Source organism: Eumetopias jubatus, unplaced genomic scaffold (genome assembly GCF_037043125.1).
Source record: "Eumetopias jubatus isolate StellerSeaLion01/CBP00866 unplaced genomic scaffold, mEumJub1_p1.0 scaffold_1, whole genome shotgun sequence".
In the NCBI taxonomy this organism is placed as follows: Eukaryota; Metazoa; Chordata; class Mammalia; order Carnivora; family Otariidae; genus Eumetopias; species Eumetopias jubatus.
In genome coordinates this window covers 203,848,007-203,868,223 of record NW_028274807.1, presented here as the reverse complement: position 1 = coordinate 203,868,223, position 20,217 = coordinate 203,848,007, and the positions used below count along the sequence as shown (strand labels likewise).

Here is a 20,217-nt window from a genome sequence, read left to right as displayed (position 1 = left end):
TCAACTTCCGTCACATCTCCCCTGTAGTCCCCGGCTCCCTGATCTCTGGCTTCCACCCCTACACCTCACCTCAGCCCCCACAGTCTATTTTTCCCCAGAGCAGCTTAAGGACACCTCTTAACACTTGGCCCAGACAATGTCCCTCCTCTGTTCTAAAATGGACACTCCTCACTCTCTAGTCTATGTTGGATGTGCATGTTGTCTGTTCCACATTGGACGTTCCTTGTTCTCCATTCTCCACTGGGCGAATCCACATTCTCTGTCCTGCATTGGGTACTCCATGGTCCCTGATCCTCAAGACACTCCCTATGTCTGTCTGCATTAACAGCCCAGCCTCTCTGATTACACTGAAGTCCACACTCTCTCCACATTGGCCATTCCACTATCTCTGAGTGTATGATGCTCTTGAAAAATGCATCTCTCAGGTTTCTGACTTCCATGACTGCATTTGTGCCACAATTCCCATGCTGCTTTCAACCAGTGACTGAGCTCCTGGGAGACTCAGGGTCCCTCTGATGGTGAAAATAGCCCTGACTGACATCACCACGGTGTCCTTAGAAAGGCTGGTAGAGGACACTTTCACACAACCCTCCCTGCTCCACCCCACACACACACCCCCACAGAGCCAGCAGGTGCAGAGCTGGAGTTTGGACCAAAGGTGTCTCCAGAAGCCAGTAGCCTGCTCACTGACCTTTCATGACCCAGGACACCCCAAGCTCTATATGTGCAGGCAACATGTGACACAGACCTTTCTGAGTCCCCAGGCTCAGACCCTGAAAACATGGGGTGAAGCCCTTGGAAGCCAAGAGGGATTTTATTTTTTAATTACTATTTCTATTTTATTTTTTACTTTTGAGCGCGGAGTGCAGAATCCAAAGCACACTATTGGGCGCCACCTAATGGATGATGGCGAAAGTGCAGTCTCCCAGGATGGGCATGCAGAACCACACCCACCCGCCCGTGCCCCCACCTCCCAATCTTTGAAAGCAGCCTACATTTTTAAGAACCCGACACGGGGCGCTTAACCTGTGGGCACTAACTTCAGGAACTGGCCTGGCTTCTTGTCCCCCATGAGGGTGAGATCCAGAGGCTAAGAAGGGACCCTCTCCAGCCTTGCCTCCATTTCATCCAACCAAGGCTTGGGACTGGAAGTATTTCTAGAGGGGCTCAGGGCAGGGGACATGGTGGGTGACAGGGCAGACGGAGTAGAGGGGTGGGGGCAGCTGAGGAGCTCGGAAAGGTCAGAGATCAGATCTGAGAGTTATAAACATCCCACGAGAGCACCTCGGGGAGTGACTGGACAGGGGAAGCAGATGGAGCTCCCTTTGGCTCCTGGACACCCAAGTCTGCCCTCAGGATGCCGGCCAGAGTGGGGGGAGTTTGTGCCCCCCCCCAAGTGGGTAGATAAACGCCCGGCTCCCTCCTGCCTCTGGTGGATCGAAATTGCTGGGTCAAGGGATCAAGGAATATGTCCATTAAAAGATGAATGGTGTAGTGACCGCCCCATTGAACAGTGTTCAAGATTCCCAACTGCTTCTTGCTGCAAGTGATTGCAACCCAGCCTGGAAACTTTCCCTTGAGCACACGACTTGATATCCTCAGGAGGTGGTAGCCCAGCCTCTCACCCCTGGAGTGGAACCACTTTAGGTGCGTGCTCTAAGCACTCCCCCAGGGTCCCCGGGGGCAGAGGAGGTGGGCAGCGCTGCCCACGAAGTCACCTGCTCCCTGCTGCCCCCTGCAAGGCTCTTCCCCGCCACGTCCCTACCCCTCAACTGCCTTCCTCCGGGATATACCCACCTTTGAATCCTAGTCTCAGGATAGGATTCTGAAGGGAGTACCCCAAACCGAGACAAGGCAAGACTGAGACCTGTTGGGAAGAGATGGGAGGACCCGGACGTGGTGGTGGTTCTGAGTAGCGACAGATAGTTTCATCCATGGACACCACGCGTGTTTTATTGGTGGATACACACACAGGAAAGGGAGAAAGGATCCCCCACCCCCGACCGTGGATCTGAACTCCAGGCCCTCACTTTGGAGGGACGTTAACTGCTGGCTCTTTTCTAACGACGTGGGGAGGGAGACTGGGACCCCACGTGCCCTCGCCCCGCGTGGGAGGAAGGACCCGTGCCACCCCTGGGTCCACTACCGAGCCCAGCCGTCGGCAGTGGGCAGACGGCGCAGGGGGGGTCCGGGCCGTAGGGGCTCTGCCAGGGGCCGGGACAGGAGCAAGGGATAGGGGAAAGTCTTGGGAAAGTCGCCGGGGCCCCCAGGGGCTGGCGAGAGGCGCTCGGACTTGATGCTGACTGGGGGGGTTGGTGGGGAGGCGCCACGGGCGGGGGGACCCTCCTCACTCAGGCTTCGGCTCCCACTGCAGGGAGAGACAGAGAGAGAGAAGGAGGGCTGTGAGCTCAGCGAGGAAGGGAGGAAAGCCAGGGAGGTGATATGGCTTGGGCAAAGGCTCGGCAGGAGGACCTTGGGAAAGGAGGGGGTGGCGGTCCCTCTTGGGGTTTCCAAAATAGCCACCCATCCCACCAAGAACAGGCGGGAGGGGCTGAGTGTAGAACCAGGAGTGGCCACCAGAGGTCAGCAGTGGCTAGGGGCTTCAGAAGACTTGGAGGGACCCCCCCCCCCCACAACCACCCGAAACACGGAGCGGAGAGAGGAGGGGCAATTGAGGCACTTACCTCGGCTGGGGAGGGGCGGCTGGGGGCCCATCACCCCTGGAATGCTGCCAGGGGGCCAGGGTGGGGGGCTGCAGCAGGCCAGGGGGCGGAGGGGGGTCTCCCAGGCCATATTCTGGGGGGAAGGAGGAATAAATTGAGGCCCTGACCTCAGGGAGCCCCTTGCCCAAGCTTGACCTATCCCACCAGCCAGTTTTCAGTTCTGGTGGGTGGGGAAATGCTGACCACCAGCCCCCACCCCTCACCCCCAGCAGGCAGGTGTATGGATGTCTCCCATGGCAGGGAACATGGGGGGTGCATACCTGGGGCGCCTGCAGGGAGGAAGGGGAAACTCCCGAGTGGGGGTCCCGGAGCTGTGGCAGAGCATGGACTCTGTAGGCTACCATAGAGGCCTCTCTGTGGGGAGACAGGGTACAGGGGAAACTGAGGCCCACACACAGGCCATCCTGCCCTCCCCCAACAGCCCTGCTACACCTTCCCCTCACTCACTGAGGTGTTCAGTCCCCCTCGGGCCCCCGCCAGGCTACCAGGCAGGTCCGGCCTCCGCCCATCTGCTGCCAGGTACAGGGGTGGTGGTGTCTTGCTGGCAAGGTGGCTCGGTGAGAAGAGAGGGTGTGCCAGGCCTGAGGAGCAGGAAACCCCCAGAGAGAGGGCATGTGGCCATGTAATCTAACCAAGTCTGAGGTCCAGAGGTAATACACAGACAAGCAGTGCCTAAGCCAAGATCCCCCTACAACCCTCCTTGGATTCCCACCCCCTTTTGCCCCAGGGCCTGTGGCCCATGCTCACCTGGGGGCCCAGCTTTGGGGGCTGCGGGCCGGAAAGGAGAAGGGCGGCTCTGGGCGGGGAGGGCCTCCCCAAGCCCACTGGGGTCGCAGCCTGGTGGGGGCAGGGCCCCATATACCATGTCCGGGCTGGGCATAGTAGGGGCTGCTGGCTGAGGGCAGAGAGGATGGGATTGGTTGGAGGAACATGGAGACAAGGGCATCAAATCCAAGACAGAAAATCAGAGGCCAGCCTCCACCTCTGGAAGCCCTTGCTACTCCTCCCTCTGGCCTAACCCCACATGATGGAAGGAGCCTGTGTCTGGTGCTGTCACTCACTGACAGGCCCAGAGCTGAGGCTTCTTGCTCAGCATGGGGTTGGCACTGAGGGGGCTTCCCAGGGTGTTGGATGAATCAAAGAAATAAAGGAGGAAGGAAATGGCTGTCCATTGAACTCTTATTCATCCTTCAAAACCCCAACTATAATGCCCACTCCTCCAGGAAACCTTCCCTTTCCACCTAGGCAGAGACCTGCTCCCTAACTCTAGACTTCTTGGCCTTAGGTCCTTGTCTGGGTCTCAGCCTTGACCACTTGGGCCTAGGAGGTGAGGGAGGGCCCCTTCGTGGTGGTGCAGGAAGTCACTTACATAGAGCCGGGGCCGGGGCAAGGCTGGGTCACCCCCGTCACCTGCCAACCTTCGCAGCTTCTCTCCTGGCCCGTCAGGCCCTTCATCTGGCTCCAGCTCTGGTCCATCAAGGCCCACACCCCTCCGCTTCAGTGTCTGTGGGAAGGGGAGACAACAGGGTGACCCTCCCCCGATCCTAGCCAGGGAACCTGGTTCTATGGGAGAGGGAAGATACCGCCCCCACCCAGCTCTGTGGGTGGATCGGAGTGCAGGCGCAGCCTGTTCCAGCCAAATCCCATTGACCAAAAACCCTAGTGAGTTATCATCTAGCAAATTCCAAATGTGTGTGAGAGAGGGACTGTCCTGCCCTGGGACCAGAGAGGCCCAGGTCACACAGTGGGGGCCAAGATCCACTGGCCCTGCTGGCACTGTCCTAACACTCCTGAATACAGCCCTGGTACCTCCGTTCCGCACTGGAGTGCAGCCTCCGTGCCTGGCGTGCGACAGGTATTTCATAAATGTTGGAGGACAACCTTCTAGGCTTTCCTGAGCTGCTTCCCCCAGGACCTGCACACTCCTGGAGCCCTGCCTCTCCTTTGACAGCTTCTCCCCAACCCTCCTGAAACATTAGGGGTCGCCACGTGCAGCCCCAGGCCTACTGGTCTCTCCATCTCCATCTCTGGGGCTTCAGCTTCCCATCTTGGGAAAAGATTCCCATGTCCAAAGGGAAGTGATCTCGCCCAGCCTGGGTTGCGGGTGTGGGGACGAATCAGCTAGTGCCGGGCTGCTTCTGTCCCTTTCTCCTGGGGACACAGCAGCTCAGACAAAAACACTCTGCGCCCTCAGTGAGGTCTGCTTGCTCTCTGCCCTCACCAAACAGGGGACAGGATTCAATGAGGTGTGTGCGGGGCACACAGTGGATGTTTTTATCTCTACTGTGGGGCAGCTGCCCCTCGGAGGGACCCCACATTGCCTCAAACCTGCTTTTACCAGCAGTAAAGCCAGGTTGCAACACTCGTCTTTTGTGCCAAGAGTCCCTAGGCTCGGAGCAGGCGCAGGGAGCTGGACCTCAGGGCGCTGGGAGGAGGGCCCCAGGGGTACCTCGAGGATGTCGGTGTTGGTGCGGCTCTCGTGGGGCTCACTGTACTCTGTGTACTTCAGGAGCACGCGGTCCATGTCCGTGCTGGCATACTGGAAGAGGCGATTGGCGCTGTTGAAGATGATGAGGGCGATCTCACAATCGCAGAGCACGCTCAGCTCATAGGCCTTCTTCATCAGCCCGAACTTCCGCTTAGTGAATGTCACCTGGAGCCAGGACCCACAGGTGGGGTGGGAGAAGACATGGATTGGGGGTGGTAAGGAGGAGATGGAGGGGCCTAACTGTTCCCTGAGCATGCCTCAAGATTCTGTGCCTTATGCATGCTGTCCTTTCTGGCTGCTCCCCTACTTCTCACTTCTCAACCCGGCCAACTCCTATTGGTGCTTCAAAACCTTGTCCAAATGTCCTCTCCTTTGGGAAGTTTCCTGGGTCTCCAGGACAGGGCCCACATTCCCTCTCTGAGCTTCCTCGGTTCTGTGCCTCCCTCTGGACCAGCCCTCTGAGTTGGGTGGGTTTGTGTCAAACTTCATCTCTCCCGTGACTGGGGCTCCAGTCATCAGGGAGAATAAATGAATAAATCATCATGAAAATGAGCAAATGCTACCTGTCAAACTCCGGACACCGCATCAAGGCTCCCCATGCCCTTGCAGCTCCCCCAAATGGACAGGCCTTTGCCCAGGCTGGGTCTGCTGCCAAGAACGCCTTTCCCCCAGCCACTGTTCCCCCTCCCCCGCCCCCGTGAACTCACCTGCCGATTCCTTTGGTCCAGAATGCGGGAGATCTGGATTTTTTTCCTCCCCATTGTGCCAGGCTGGGTAGAACGACCTTGGCCTTGCAGGAAAGGAAAAGAGGGCAGAGTGGGTGGATGGAAAGTGAGACCGGGACCCAGCCTCCCTTCTGTCTTCCGCCTGCCCCTGCCAAGCTCTGAGGGAGAGATGATGGGGGGAAATCAAGGCAGGCTGGGTCACCCCCACAATCCCCACTCTCAACTGGCCCCAGAGGCAGTAGATGCTCAGTGAACACTTTTGGACCAACTCCACATGAAGAGAAGGCTAACCGAGGGCAAAGGATCGGGGTACAGATGCCCCACCCCTGCCTCTAAAACAAAACAAGCTGGTAATTGTGGGACCTCGGGGGAGCCTGACCTTCCTAAGCCCCTGTGCATGTGCAGTGGGGATAACAGTGTCACGCACAGCCCAGTGTTGTTGGGAGATAAAATGAGCTAACCCCCGTGAAGCATTCAGATCCGCCGAGCACACAGCCGGTGCTACATATGCACTGCTGTTATGAATACTAGCAACAGCCTAAAAGCCCTTGATGGGCCAGGTTGGATGGACATCTGATGCCGATACCTGGCAGCGCTCAGGAAACATTGCTCCCTGAATCACTGATCTTGAGCCACTGGAAAAAAAAAAAATTTAAAAGCCTGGTACGCACATCGGACACCTTTAAGCCATTCGATTCAAAACAGCTCCCCAACAAGCAAGATCCAGGGCTGTGATTATAAGAAAACATATATTTAAAAATTGCATTGAGAGTAGAAAAGACTAGAAGGAAATGAGCAAGATAGGAGTCACTGCTGGGTGGAAATTTATGGGTGAATTTTTCCTCCTTTGTAAAAAATTTAGATGCAATTCGCACCACCTAAAAATCACCATTTTAAAGTGTGCGATTCAGTGGCACTTAGTGCATTCACATTGTTGTACAACCATTACCTCCAGCTAGTTCCAGAAAGTTTTCATCCCCCAAAAAGGAGACCCCGTGTGTATTAGCAGTCACTCCCCATCCTGCCTCCCCAGACCCTGGCAACCACAGATCTGCTGTCGCTATGGACATGTGCATTCTAGAGGTTTCATGTAAATGGAAACGTACAACGTGTGACCTGTGGTGTCTTTTTTTTTCTTCCCTTTTTGATTATCTGAATTTTCTAACTTTCCCCTCTCAGCGATTATAGATTATATCCATTTAAAAAGAATTGGGGCGCCTGGGTGGCTCAGTTGGTGAAGTGTATGCCTTTGGCTCAGGTCATGATCCTGGGGTCCTGGGATCGAGCCCCGCATCGGGCTCCGGGCTCATCAGGAAGACTGCTTCTCCCTCTGACCCTCACCCCACTCGTGCTCTATCTCTGTCAAATAAACAAACAAAAAAAATCTTAAAAAAAAATAACAGGGGAGACCTGGGGGCTCAGTCAGTTCAGCATTTGACTTTTGATTTCAGCTTGGGTTCTGATCTCAGGGTCCAGGGATTGAGCCCTGCAGGGGGTTCCAGGCTCAGTGGGGAGCCTGCTTGAGGATTTTTCTCTCCTTCCCCCTCTGTCCCTCCCCCTCTCTCTCAAATGGACAAATGAATCTTTAGAAAATAAAAAGAATAACAGGTGGGAGTAGGTCAGGACACCCTGAAAAGGCCTCAAGCTTAGAGCTCACACTGGGGTTTGGGCCTGAGATCTGCTTGAGAGAAACCCTGGACCCTTCTCATGAGGACCTTGGATCTCCCTGGAGGCGTGCTCAAGGGTGAAAATGGACAGCTGGTGGAGGACAACATGTCCCCAAGATGTGCAGCACGTTGGGTCCAGGCCTTCCCCAGCTCTCCCCTTGCAGGGCTCCTCGGAATGAAGGAGTCACGTTGCCCACCGTGTAGCATCCATCCCACTGTGCAGACAGCCACCCCGAGGCATCCAAGACCCTTCCACCAAGTCTATGACCACATGACCTCCTGGCCCCTCTCATGTCACAGGTGACTGAGGCTTCAGGTGAGTGGCCTGCCCAAGGTCAGGTGGGCCTGCGGTCAGGTCCCAGACAGCCTCTGACCCACTGGGCAATCCTCAGCAAGGGAGGCCTCTCCCTAGGCCTCTGTGTGCTGTTCTGTGGAGAGGCTGGCTATGAAATGCAGAGCACCTGACCCAAGGCCTGGGAATGAGCTCTTGGGAAGTGTAGGAAAATGTGGGTCCATCTCCAGGAGCAACCATACCTGCTTCCCAGACTCCAGCTCCAGGGGTTTGGGTGGGACCCCCCACACACACACACACACTGTTCCAGAGTCCCACGGCCCAGGAGCGTTAGACACTGTCGTATTTGGCTTGTTGTGTGACCCCAGGTGTGCCTTCAACTTTCTCTGGTCTGGGTCTCTGAACGGTCATAACTATGCAGAGCCAGAACCCACGGGAGCCCCAGCCCTGGCCCCCCAGCTCCAGCTTGACTTGCTAAATTTAACTTTCCGGGCTAATTTTAATCCCTGGCCGGAATCGGGTGCGTTCCCACGGCTGGGACGTGTTGCCCCCGCCCTGACAGGTCCCTTGGGACAGAAGGGGGGCACTGGTCCGGAGGTCCTGGTGCCAAGGTGACTCCGGAAATGCCCCCGTGCCTGGGGTCCCATGGGAACATGGGACTCAGACATGAATCTCCAGGCCTGGAAGATCTGAATCTGGACCCTTCTCAATCTGTCCCCAGTTTAGACAAGGACATCTTGGCCAGGGCAAGGCTCATATAATGAGGCAGACCCATGAGCCAGAAGGTGGGGGCGTTTCTCTCTAAACTGAGACCCAAGAGCCGAGACAGGAAGTGAGTTCCAGGTAGAAGGAGGAGCGGACCCAAAGGCCCCGAAGAAGGACGAGACACAGTAGTGAGGCTGGAGGGAGGAGTCCAGGGGTAGAGGCCACAGAGACAAGGTCACCCCGGGTCCTCTGATCTGTGGGGGGGGACTGTGGGTTTTGGTCTAAGAACGACAGAGAGCCATGAGAGGGTTTTGAGCAAAAAGGAATGGGGTTTGATTTATCATTTACAAACTTAGCCGCAGCTGCCATGGGGAGCAGGACTGTTGGGGGCCAGGCGAGAGATGGCAGGAGGCTTGAGGGGAGACCAGGGCTGTGTTCATCCGGGCAGAGACTAGGGGTGAGGCCCCCTCTGTTCTAGGCCTACATCATGCCCTTGAAATCACTGTACCCCAGGGGTCTTTGGTTCCTCCCAAAGACACCAGATCCTCCTCTGCCATCTCTGGGTCCAGGCCTGACAGATGCAGATGGGCTCATGCAGGGGTTTGACTCTTCTGACCCTCGATGACCATGGAACCCCCAATCCTCACCCAAGAACCAAAGTCATCCCAATTCTGGCCCTTGAGTGATCTACCCAACATACAGCTCTGATCATACCTCCTTCTTGCTCACACACTCTTCATGGCTCCCCTCTGCCCTCAGGAGAAATTTCTAGTCCCCAGCCTGGCATTTGAGGCCCTGCCCCAATCAGCCCCTGTCCATCTTAATCTACCTTCAACAAAATGACTCTGCCTGGAAAGCCCTTTTTTTTCACTTGGCCAACTCCTATTCACACTTCAAAACCCAGCTCAAAAAATTAATTCCTCTAGGAGGCCCTCCCTGCCCTCACTCTGGACTCCTACAGCTCCCGAACTTCCCCTCCAGTTTTGACCCCATGGGGCCAGGCGTGTGTATATCCAGCTCTGTCTCCCTCAGATTGGAAGCCCCTCAGGACCAGATTTAGTGAATGGAGCAGGTCAAGAGAGACTCTGAACTCCCCCCAGCTTCCCTCAACAACTTCCTCTCAGACTCCCCCAGCTGACTCCCTACCCAGAAATACATGGGCATGCAAATCCAGTCACTCAGCGTTGACCTGCTTCAAGCCCAGGTGTGAAGGGCCAGCCAGGGAACGCGGAGGCGGAGGGCCCGGACTGTGCATATATATTTGTACTCACATGCAAATCCCCACTGAGCCGCAGACGGGCCCGGTGGCCTGTTCTCCAGATGTTGGCGTGATCGGAACTGCTGGGGGGAGGCGGCAGCACATGCTGGATGTGCCAGGCACGAGGGGGGAGGCCTCTTCCGTGCACACATCCCCCCTCTACCCCCACGCTATCCAGCCAGAAAGCAGAGAGTTTGTGGCGTCTGTCCAGCAGAGAAGCAAAGAGATGGACCAATTGACCCGAGAATGGAGCGGGAAGAAGGGCCAGGAGAAATCCAAGAGGGCATCTCAGAGGAGGAAGCATGTAGTTGGGCCTTGATGGACAGGTTGGATGGGGGGGTCTGAGCAGATGGGAAGGGGGTGGGCATTTGAAGCTGAGAGTCCATTACCTCCCTACCCTTTTCTTCATGTCCTCATACTTAGCATATATTAAATATCCACCATGTGCCAACCCCTTTAATAAGCTGATCACAAAAGAAGTAGAAAGTTTAAGTAGACCAATGACCATAGAAGATTAGAAAAGTGACTCAAGACCTACCATTAAAAGGACAGCAGGCCCACATGGTTTTATGGCTCTTATCAAACCTCAAAGGAGAGGGAAATGCAATGTTATTGAAACTAACCCAGACCTTTGCAAGCAATGAGAATTGCCCAAGTCATTTTTACAAAAACTCCTATATGTCAGAACCCGACAAAGTCCAGAGAGAGAGATGTATTGACCACAAAAGGGTCAATGTGAACCAGAGATTTCAGGGAAGCTCTCCTGAAGAGGTGAGATTGGAGCTGAGACCTGAAGCACATAAAAGAGACAGCCAAGCAAGGGAGGAGCCAATCATGGAAGATTTTGTGGGGGTGAGGGGTATTCCTGGCAGGGGGATCTCCAAGGGGAAAGATCTGGAGCGATCAGAAGTTTGGTATTTTATTTTTATTTTTTAAGATTTTATTAATTTATTTGTCAGAGAGAGAGAGAGAGAGCACAAGCAGGGGGAGCGGCAGGCAGAGGGAGAAGCAGGCTTCCTGCGGAGCAGGGAGCCCAATGCAGGACTCAATTCCAGGATCCTGGGATCATGACCTGAGCCGAAGGCAGAAGCTTAACTGACTGAGCCACCCAGGTGTCCCAGGAGTTTGGTATTTTAAAGAAATCACAGAAGGCTGTACGGACGGACAGTCTGATAGTGGGAAGAGGGGAGAGGGATGAAGGATGGTGGTGGGGAAGACTGTGAGGGTCAGATCACATAAGGCCACCGTGAAGACTGTGGGCTTTACTCTGAGGTCAATGAGGAGCCATGGAGAGTTTGGGGGCAGGGGGGTCGGGATAAAATTTTACAGTTTGAAAAATCCCCTTGTACTCTCTTACATGGCTGGTGGGAGGGGAAAGAGGCAGAGCCACTTGGGAAAACCAACTGGTGCTTCCTAAAGGTGAATCCGTCTTCCCTACGACCCAGCGATCTCTCTCCTCAGTATTCACCCAAGAGAAATGGGTCCATATTTTACCAAAGGACACAGACAAGAGGGTTTTCAGCAGCTTCATTCATCCTTGCGCCAAGCTGGAACCCACCCAGACGCCCTCCATGGGAGAACTGGCTACTACTCTCTCTACTAGACTCTATGATGGGACTACCACCTAGCACAGTAAAAGGATGCACTCCAGCTCCATGCAACCACACAGGTGCTGGACTCAACAGCAGGGACGCGCTGTGTAATCCCATTTACGTGAGGTTCCAGAAGAGGCGAAATTCCCTTTTACAGTGATGAGGTCAGCACAGTGGCCACCCCGGGGCAGGCACTGTGACAGGGCAGCGGGACTTGCAGGGGCTGCTCCCCAGCCCAGAGTCCAAGGACTCAGACGTGTTTCACTTGTGCAAATGTGTTAGCCCTACTCCGATGATTTGTGACTTTTTCTCTCTATGATTTATCTCAATCAAAAGATTTTTTTTATTTTTTTAAAGATTTTATTTATTTATTAGAGAGAGAGAATGAGAGATAGAGAGCACAAGAGGGAAGAGGGTCAGAGGGAGAAGCAGACTCCCCGCCGAGCAGGGAGCCCGATGCGGGACTCGATCCCGGGACTCCAGGATCATGGCCTGAGCCGAAGGCAGTCGCTTAACCAACTGAGCCACCCAGGCGCCCATCAATCAAAGGACTTTTTTTTAAAAAGCTTCCTCTGCTCAGGGTTGCCGTGGGGAGTAGCATCTAAGAAGGAGGAAGGTGACAGGGAGAGGCTGGGGCAGGTGACCAGGTGGGAGACGTGAGGCCTGAACTGGGACGGGGCAGGGGGTAGAAGTGGAAGAATCTCAACGGAAGGGCCTGGATCCACTGGTGGCATATGACAGCGGTGGAAGAAGAGCCTAGATCCCAGGCCTGAGCACTGGGCAGGGAAAGAACTGAGGACAAAGGAAGGTTTCCTGAGTGCCCGGAGCACCATAAACTCTCAACGGCTGTACCTGTGCTCACTAAGTCAATCAACAAACACCTCTGGGGTCCTTCAGGCCATAGACTATCACGTCTTTGACCTAGTGAGGCCTTTTAGCACCTTGGTGATGGAGATACTACAGGAACTGGAAAGAACGTCACCCTCCCATTGACCCTTCACCATTGCGTTCTCCCCGTGTGAGGACTCAGTTTTCTCACCTGTAAATGGGGGTGAGAATCCTTCTCCCCCACCAGCTGGGGAGGACGGGGTGGTGGATGGCTCTTCCAGAAGCCAGAAGGAAGAAGGGCCGGGCCTTGGGACTGGGGGCGCTGAGTCAGCGTGCCATCTTGCAAGACCACAGTGACACGCTGGGTGATATCAAGCCCCCACTTCCTCCCCCATAAAATGGGTCACAGAATTCTGACCTCAAAGGCCTTGTGGTGAGAGTTTGAGAGACAAGACCAGGAGCCAGTCAAGTTCCCCTTCTTGGCTCCCAGTGGAGCTTAAATGGGGGGACAAGTGGCACAGTCACGCTGCCGGACCCTGGAGCCCAGAGGCCACAGCTTGGCGGGGCACCCGGACAGGGAAAGGAGGGAAGGAAAGGAGAAGTGAGAGGCAGGTGGGTGGGGGGGGAGGGGGCGGGGAGGGCCCACGGGGACGCGGCGAAGCGGGGAGGGGGCGCTGCTCCTGGGTGGCTGCAGTGAATCAAGCCTGCAACCCCGCCTCACGCAACCCAGGAGGTGGTTTCATCACCTGTTCCCCAAGTACCTCATTACAGGCGACAGGAAGAGCCCCTTGGAAAGCTGGGACCCTCCCCCTCCCCTCTCTTGAGGGCTCAAGCTGTTCTGACCCCAGCTGCCAGCGACCCTCCCCTCCCCAGCAGGGGCCCTGGGCCTGCCTCCTACCCTGGGGGCCAGGGGAGATGGTGCCCCAAGTGGGGGGCCTCTGTGGGTGACCTAGGGGCTGGCTCAGCCCAGAGTAGTCCCCGAGGGCAGGTGGGCTCTGGCAGTGACTCTGGTGTGGCCAAATTTGTGTGGGCCTCAGTTTCTTCCTCCAGGAAATGGGGAGAGTCAGGGCTGCCTTGCTGAGCTGGGGTTGGGGCGTGCTGGGGCTTCACAGTAGGTGTTCTGTACTCCTCCTTCCCCTGTGCATCGAGCTTTCATGGTCTCATGGTCACCTCTACTCAGTCCTGGGAGGTGCCCAGATCAGGCAAGGGCCCTAGGCAGACTAGGCAGGGGGGTTTAAGGAATAGGGGGACAAGAAGAAAGCCCATTCCTCAAATGGACAGATGAGGGTAGGGAGATGCCCCACACGAGGTGTCCCCCAAACAATGCAGAGCCCCTCAAAATGCACAGATGCTTAAAACATACATAGGTCCGGACGCCTGGGTGGCTCAGTTGGTTAAGCGACTGCCTTCGGCTCTGGTCATGATCCTGGAGTCCCGGGATCGAGTCCCGCATCGGGCTTCCGGCTCAGCGGGGAGCCTGCTTCTCCCTCTGACCCTCTTCCCTCTCATGCTCTCTTTCTCTCATTCTCTCTCTCTCAAATAAATAAATAAAATCTTAAAAAAAAACATACATAGATCTCCCAGACACAGGCATCACCCTCAAACACATGTGGATCCCTCCATACAAAAGTCCCCAAAAGACATGCGGTCCAAAATACAGACCCCCCCAAACCCATGCAGCTTTCCAAACACACATATCCCCAAAACACACTCAGAGCAGCCTGCACGTGTAGACCCCCAAATACACACAGACCTCTCCAGACACACGCTGAGCCCCCGACACATTCCAATTCCCCAAATGCACCAGACTCCCAAATACATGCAGACACCCCCAAACATTCCATGCCCCCCAAACACATGCATGCTTGTTGTCCATTGCCCGTAGACCCCCAGACACAGGTAGGGCCCCCAGACCTGCAGTGGTAATAATGCCCAACCCTCTGGCTTCTGGAGCCAGAGTGGTGAGCAGCTCCACGGGAGGGTCGGGGGTTGGGGAGTCTGTGGGAAGTGAGCATCTGGGGTGGGTCACATATCTGGGCACTTCATGGGGGTCACAGGCTACGCCGGAGCAGGTGGCAGGGGATTATAGGGATCTTTGTGGTGATCCTGGGAACTGTAGGGGTCTGAGGGATGAGGTGTGTCACCCACATGCAGCTCTGAATCCCCAGAAACTGAGAATGTTCCAGTTGGAGAAGACCCCTTAGGGATCCCTTATCCATGAGTCCCTCTGATACCTATGGGGAAACTGAGGCCCAGTGGGGTCCCCAGGTTTGCTCCTAGGAGGGCCCACTGTGGCCATGTGCTGAGAGGCCAGGGCTGTGGCTGTGGGCCTGGCCAGACCAGGGTTCAATTCCTGGCTCCAACGAACATTCATTGCCTGACATGCTCTGAGCCTTAGTTTCCCCATTTGTACTGCGAGTCCCCTGGGAGCTCCCTAGGCGCCCACCTACCTGTCCCTCCTCTTTAGAAAGGCCTCATCTACCAGCAAATTCTAGTACACCTTCTGCCCCTTTTCGGGCATCTGACACAGTAGTCCCACACAGACCTGCCACATTCCCGCCACTGGGCCTTTGCCCAGGCTGGCCCTTCCCCTGGTCCACCACCCTTGCCAGGCTTGCCCAGGTCTGAGGAGCTGCTCCATGTCCTTCGAGGCCAAGAAGAAATCCCTTTTTTTGGAGGCGCCAATTTTCCCAGGGGAGAGTCATCTCTCCCCGAGGCACTTAGCCCCACCGGAAACTTTCTGTACTTCTTTGCTACTTTCTTTGACGATCATGCTGTCCCACTACGATGTCCACTCAGTGAGGGCAGGGGTGGAAGCTCCCCAGTGCCCGGCACACAGCAGGCCCCCAGGCACCCTTCCTTGAGTGAATGAGCAAACTGCTTAATCAATGGAAGAAACATGGACAACTGGTTCAGTTTTCTTTTAAAGGCCTGTGGCCCACAAAACAAATCTGAGCCCTGCCCCCTTCCAGTTGGAGACCCCTGCTCTGAACAGCCACCCGCACAACAGCCCAAGTGGATGGCACTCATGCTCCTCTCAGGCCCAGGGACGGACCCTCCGTAGGTCCCACTGTACATCTGGGAAGGAAATCATGTCTCTCATCTACCAAGAAGGCCAGTTTCTCTGACACAGCCACTGCAAACAGAAGCCCACTACCCCATGCCACCTCCCTGAAGGGTTTGGGACCCTGACCCCTGGAGATGGGAGAGACTCTACATTCAGAACCCAACCCTGCTGTCCCAGGTTGGAGCTCAGGGCCACCCAAGGCACCCAATGATGTCCCCCGAGCCATAGGGGCAACTGCAGGGACGGCCCAAGATTCCCCTCTCTTTGTTCCAGAGAAAGACGTCCCCGTGGGACCCCCAGAAATTCATCCCCTGAGGCCAGGGCCTCCCTGCTTGGGAAATTAGCACATCTGTCAGCGCTGGGCGGAAGGGACGGCCCATGGCCCAGCAGACCCAAGACATAGCCATCTGAAGATGGGGACTTTAGGCATCCGTGGTCCCCACTCTCTTCCCCCAGAAATGTCTGAGAGCACACCAGGTACAGGGGACATAGGGGCAGGGAGTGGACAGACCCAGCCCTGTGGGAGAGGTGACAACAGACACATAATCATGGCAGAGACAGAGACCTTCAAGGAAGAAATTCAACAGAGGGAAGCAGGAGGGATGGGTGGCAGGGGAAGGAGCTGGTTTGAACAGAGGGGTCGGAAGGGCCTTTCTGAAAAGGGGGTCCTCAAGGACGAGAGGACACCAGCCATGTTGGGATGTGGGGGAGAGACTGCCTGGTTGCAGAAATGGCAGGTGCAAAGGACCTGAGGTGGGAACATGCTGGTCAGCTTCCAGGTGCAGGGGGAGCCAGTGTGACTAAAGCAGGGGGAGCCGATGGAGACAGAGGAGGGCAGGGAGGCCACATGGGGCCTCAGGGGTGGAGATGAGAGGGTGGGCTGTAGAGCAGTGGGGAGCCATGGAGGGTGTGCAAGGAGGTGAGAGCTGTGGTCTGATTCAGGATTTTCAGAAGACCCCCTGGCTGCTGTGGGGAGGCCCTATTGAGGGGAGGCCAGGACAGCATTTGGTGAGAGACAGTGAGGGCTGTGGGTGTGGAAAGTGGACAGGGGCAGGCCTGTGCCCACAGCCTGTGACTCCTTGTGCCAACCGGCCTCAACTGCTCCCTGCTGAGGGCCCTGCCTTGATCCCAGGTGAACCTGGACCTGGTGAAGAGCAGGCCAGGAAAGCAGACAGCCCCGAGGCCTCCTTGGCCCTGGTAGAGGGTGGGGTGGGGATGGGCCTAGATGGGGCTCACAGGGACTTCCACTGGGTCACAGTTCGGATGGCGCCTCCTATTTCTGAGTGCCTACTCTCTGCCCAGGCCCACATGCCACCTCCTTTACACACAGAACCTGCCTGACCCACAAACAGCCCAGTGAAGCGGAGATCACTGTCCCCATTTTACACAAGAGGAAGCAGTCTTCCCCGGGGCCACACAGCGAGACCCCCCAGATTCTCACTCTAGCCTCGCTTGTACCCCAGGGCTGTCCTGCTGCACCCCCAAATCACCACCCTTGCACAGTCTGAGAAGTGAGTCTGGGGCATCGTTGGGGTCCAAGACACTCACTCTTGGGCCTGGGGGGGGGGACAGGGCAGCCTCAGGTCCCAAGATGCAGGCCCAGGGAGACCCTCTTCTGGGGGTTGAGAAACAGGACCCAACCTCTGTGTGCACCCCACAGGGATTCAAGGGCCAGGGTTGGGGTAAGCTCTCTGATCCCAAATAGGATTCCAGTGTATGATAAATCCTCTCTGAAAAATGACATCTGTCTTCAGGTGTCTATGTTCCTCATATCTGAAGGCCAGACCCCTAACATTTCTACATTAATTGCATCTGAGTTGGGGTGACAAATGATTTTAATTCCCTTTCTCCTCTTAATTTGCATTTTCCAGATGTCTGCCTGGTTGGGTAATGATTTAACAAAATATCATTAGTTGGAGGTGGAATGTAAAACCGAGCTCAACTTGCTCAGGTCACAGGGGCAGCTGCAGAGCTCAGAGAGGGGCAGTGATCTGTCTGAAGTCACACAGCGAGAGGAGAGAGAAGACTGGGCCCCTCGTTCCTGGCTTTGTTGTTTCTGGATGGCAGAGGGGCAGCCTTGAGCCCATACTTTCTCTGAGGGGCCTGGATGTCTCCATCTGGCCTCAGTCTTCCCTCCTGCAAAGTGGGCACTCCAGACCAGATAAACAGCTTCCAGCTCTTGCAGGTGAGACCCCCAGGCCCTCAATGTTCTAAAATTTCGTTCCCTGGAAGTCAAGATTCACTCCTTGACTCAGGCAGTGGGAGGCAGGCATGGGGACAGGATGGAGGAAGGCTGACTTCTCCCAAAGCCCTTTTGACCTTTGCAGTCAAACCCCACACACTTGTCCTTCCCAGTGTAAATACTGTTTTGAACCCAGTTTCTGTTGCCCCAATAGCTGAGAGTTCTCATTACTGGATGCCAAATGTCCAGAGGTCCTGACTTTCCTGGGTGAGGATTTTGGGGCAGGCCAGGCATGGCCTCAGCTATCTCTGACTTCCAAGTCTGCAACAAGGGGACTGAGGATAGCCAGGTAGATCAGTCAGCCATGCCTGCAGCCCTGGACCCTAGGAGAAGTGGGGGGGGGCGGGTAGGGGGAGCATGACTGTGAAGGTAACACAGCCACCAGCTTGTCGTGTGCTGACAATCTCAGAGGGCTGTGGCTATTGTTCCTGTACCCATCTCCCCGATGGAGAAACTGAGGCACAGGGAAGCGGGTGACCCAGGCAGCTGTGCCACCCACCCACCCAGGGTTCCATACCTCCTATCCTGCCCCCAAGCTTCACAGGCACCCCGTGGGCCCAGCTGAGGCCCCACACTCGCTGCCTGAAGCTCAAACCCCACAGGGCAGGTAAGGGTCATGGCAGTCACAGGCACACATGGATAGTCATGCCACATGCAGATGTGGGGCAGTGACACACAAGGGCAAAGTCATAGCAAGGCACTGGGTTGTGCACAAGGGCCTGGAGGATGTGCCAAGGGGTGCATCCCCGGAGAGGGGCACACTCCAGCTCACAGACCAGACACACAGCTCACAGACACATAACAGGGGCCCATGGCCCCACAACTTTGGACACACAATTCCCCAAATGACATCAAAACCCTCAGACACATGCCCCTTGGACACACAACCTCTCAGAAACACAACCCTTGGACTCGCAACCCTTTGGACACACCCTTCCCCTCAGACTCACACCCTTTGGACACAACCGCTCAGGACACACATCTCAGGCTCACATCCTAGGAGGCAAATCTCTTAAGACACACAACTCTCCAACGCACCGCAGCACACTTGGACTTCCAAACCCAACCCTAACCACAGGTGCCGTTCAAATGACACCACACAAACCTCGGCCCGACGCGACACGCACCTGCTGGGCCCGGGGCCCTCTGGACGCTCACGGACCAGTCTTGCAGCTGCAGCACAGAGCTCGGAGCGCAGGGCTGCCACAGGTGCCTTCAGAATGTGCGGCCCCGCCCCCACGGGAGCTGATTGGGCGGGATGGGGCTCATTTGCATACGGGCCGTGATGGGCAGGCACTTGGGCGTGGCCCCGCCCCGGGAGTTCTGGAGACCCGGACTCAGACCCCGGAAGACGCTGAAAGGAGGGGGGCGTATAATGAAGAGACGGGACCAGGGCGGGGGCTGGATCAGACCCACCAGACTCCCCCCCGCCCTCACTGCGTGCCCTGACCTTACTACTGTGACCCTGACGCTAATTCGGACCCTGTCTCTAGTTCGGATCACTGCTAGCCCCAACCCTAGACTTATTCTAAACTGAGTGAAATACAACTCTGACCCAAGAGCCTGAAGGCCCCAGGGACCGAGCCCTTCTGGAAGCCAACACTGATCCTTGCTCTCACCCAAATGGAGGGACTGTTGTTGCTCTTGGGTCGCCGATGTGGGCTTGCTCATATGGGCCCCTGTGGCTGGATGCTTGCTTGCCTCCCGTGTCTCCACAGGAGGGCAACAGACCCCTCTGGCTGCTGCAGGCCCTCCTCCACTTGAAAGGTCAGCTGTGTGCAGGGAGTGTGGCTTCCAGGACTAGACCCCCGGCCCGGACCCCTGTATCCACTCCCTCCCTGGGATCCCAGCACCACCCAACAGAGGGCCAGGTCCAGAAAGGAAATCAGAACAGGATTGGTGAGTGAATCAATGTGAATAGAATTACAAAATGAAGATGATTTTGGACTGGGTAATCCTAGAGAAGTCAGAGCTGCCACACACTCCCCCAACTCTGGGGAGCCAGGGAGGGCTTCCCAGAAAAGGGGGCGTTTTATTGGGCCTTGAAGCATGAACAGGAGTTTGCCACTGGGAGAAGGGTCTTCCAAGAGGCAAAAGCACTTGCAAAAGTGTAGAGGCAGAGTGCAGAGTATTCTTTGGTCGGGGAGATGAGGGAGACGAAGCCAGAGCAGTAGACAGAAGCAGACTGGGCTGGGCACCCAAAGAGAGGCTCGAGATGAAGAGGAGGGGGTCGATTTGGGGCAGATAAAGTGGGAGAACAGGTGGTTTGCAACAGCTGCCTGGTATCCACCTTCTTGGAAGACAACAGGAGATGGCTAGATTCCTGGACTCTGTGGGGACCATGCAGAGATGTGGGGTGGGGGGGACACTGAGGCAGGGAACTGGGGTTCTGGGAGGCCTCTCCCCAAACCTCAATCTACCCATCTGTGACATGGGCAGTTTGGATCCCTAGTCTGGGCAAAGCTTTCATCTTTGGACATAAGCTAGGTTTCACATTGTCAGAAGGTAGGGACCAGGGGTCCTGCCTCTGCCCCCACTACACTGCCCCACAATGCCCAACGCCAAACACTCAGATGTCCCAAGGACACACCAGAGCCCAGGCTAGGATAGGGGCTTCTGCCTTGGCTCCA

At 56.0% G+C, this 20,217-nt stretch overlaps 1 protein-coding gene across 1 annotated transcript; it reads right to left on the bottom strand.

Annotated features, from left to right (window-relative positions):
* Positions 1-1,982: 1,982 nt before the first annotated feature.
* Positions 1,983-18,829, bottom strand: MEF2B (myocyte enhancer factor 2B). Its single transcript, XM_028087144.2, has 9 exons — positions 18,715-18,829; positions 5,919-6,001; positions 5,173-5,376; positions 4,093-4,227; positions 3,471-3,618; positions 3,171-3,304; positions 2,984-3,077; positions 2,685-2,796; positions 1,983-2,368 (listed from the first exon to the last, which is right to left on the bottom strand). Exons 2-9 carry the CDS (start codon positions 5,970-5,972, stop codon positions 2,143-2,145), a joined length of 1,107 nt encoding a protein of 368 aa, XP_027942945.1. The 5' UTR covers positions 5,973-6,001; positions 18,715-18,829; the 3' UTR covers positions 1,983-2,142.
* Positions 18,830-20,217: the final 1,388 nt, after the last annotated feature.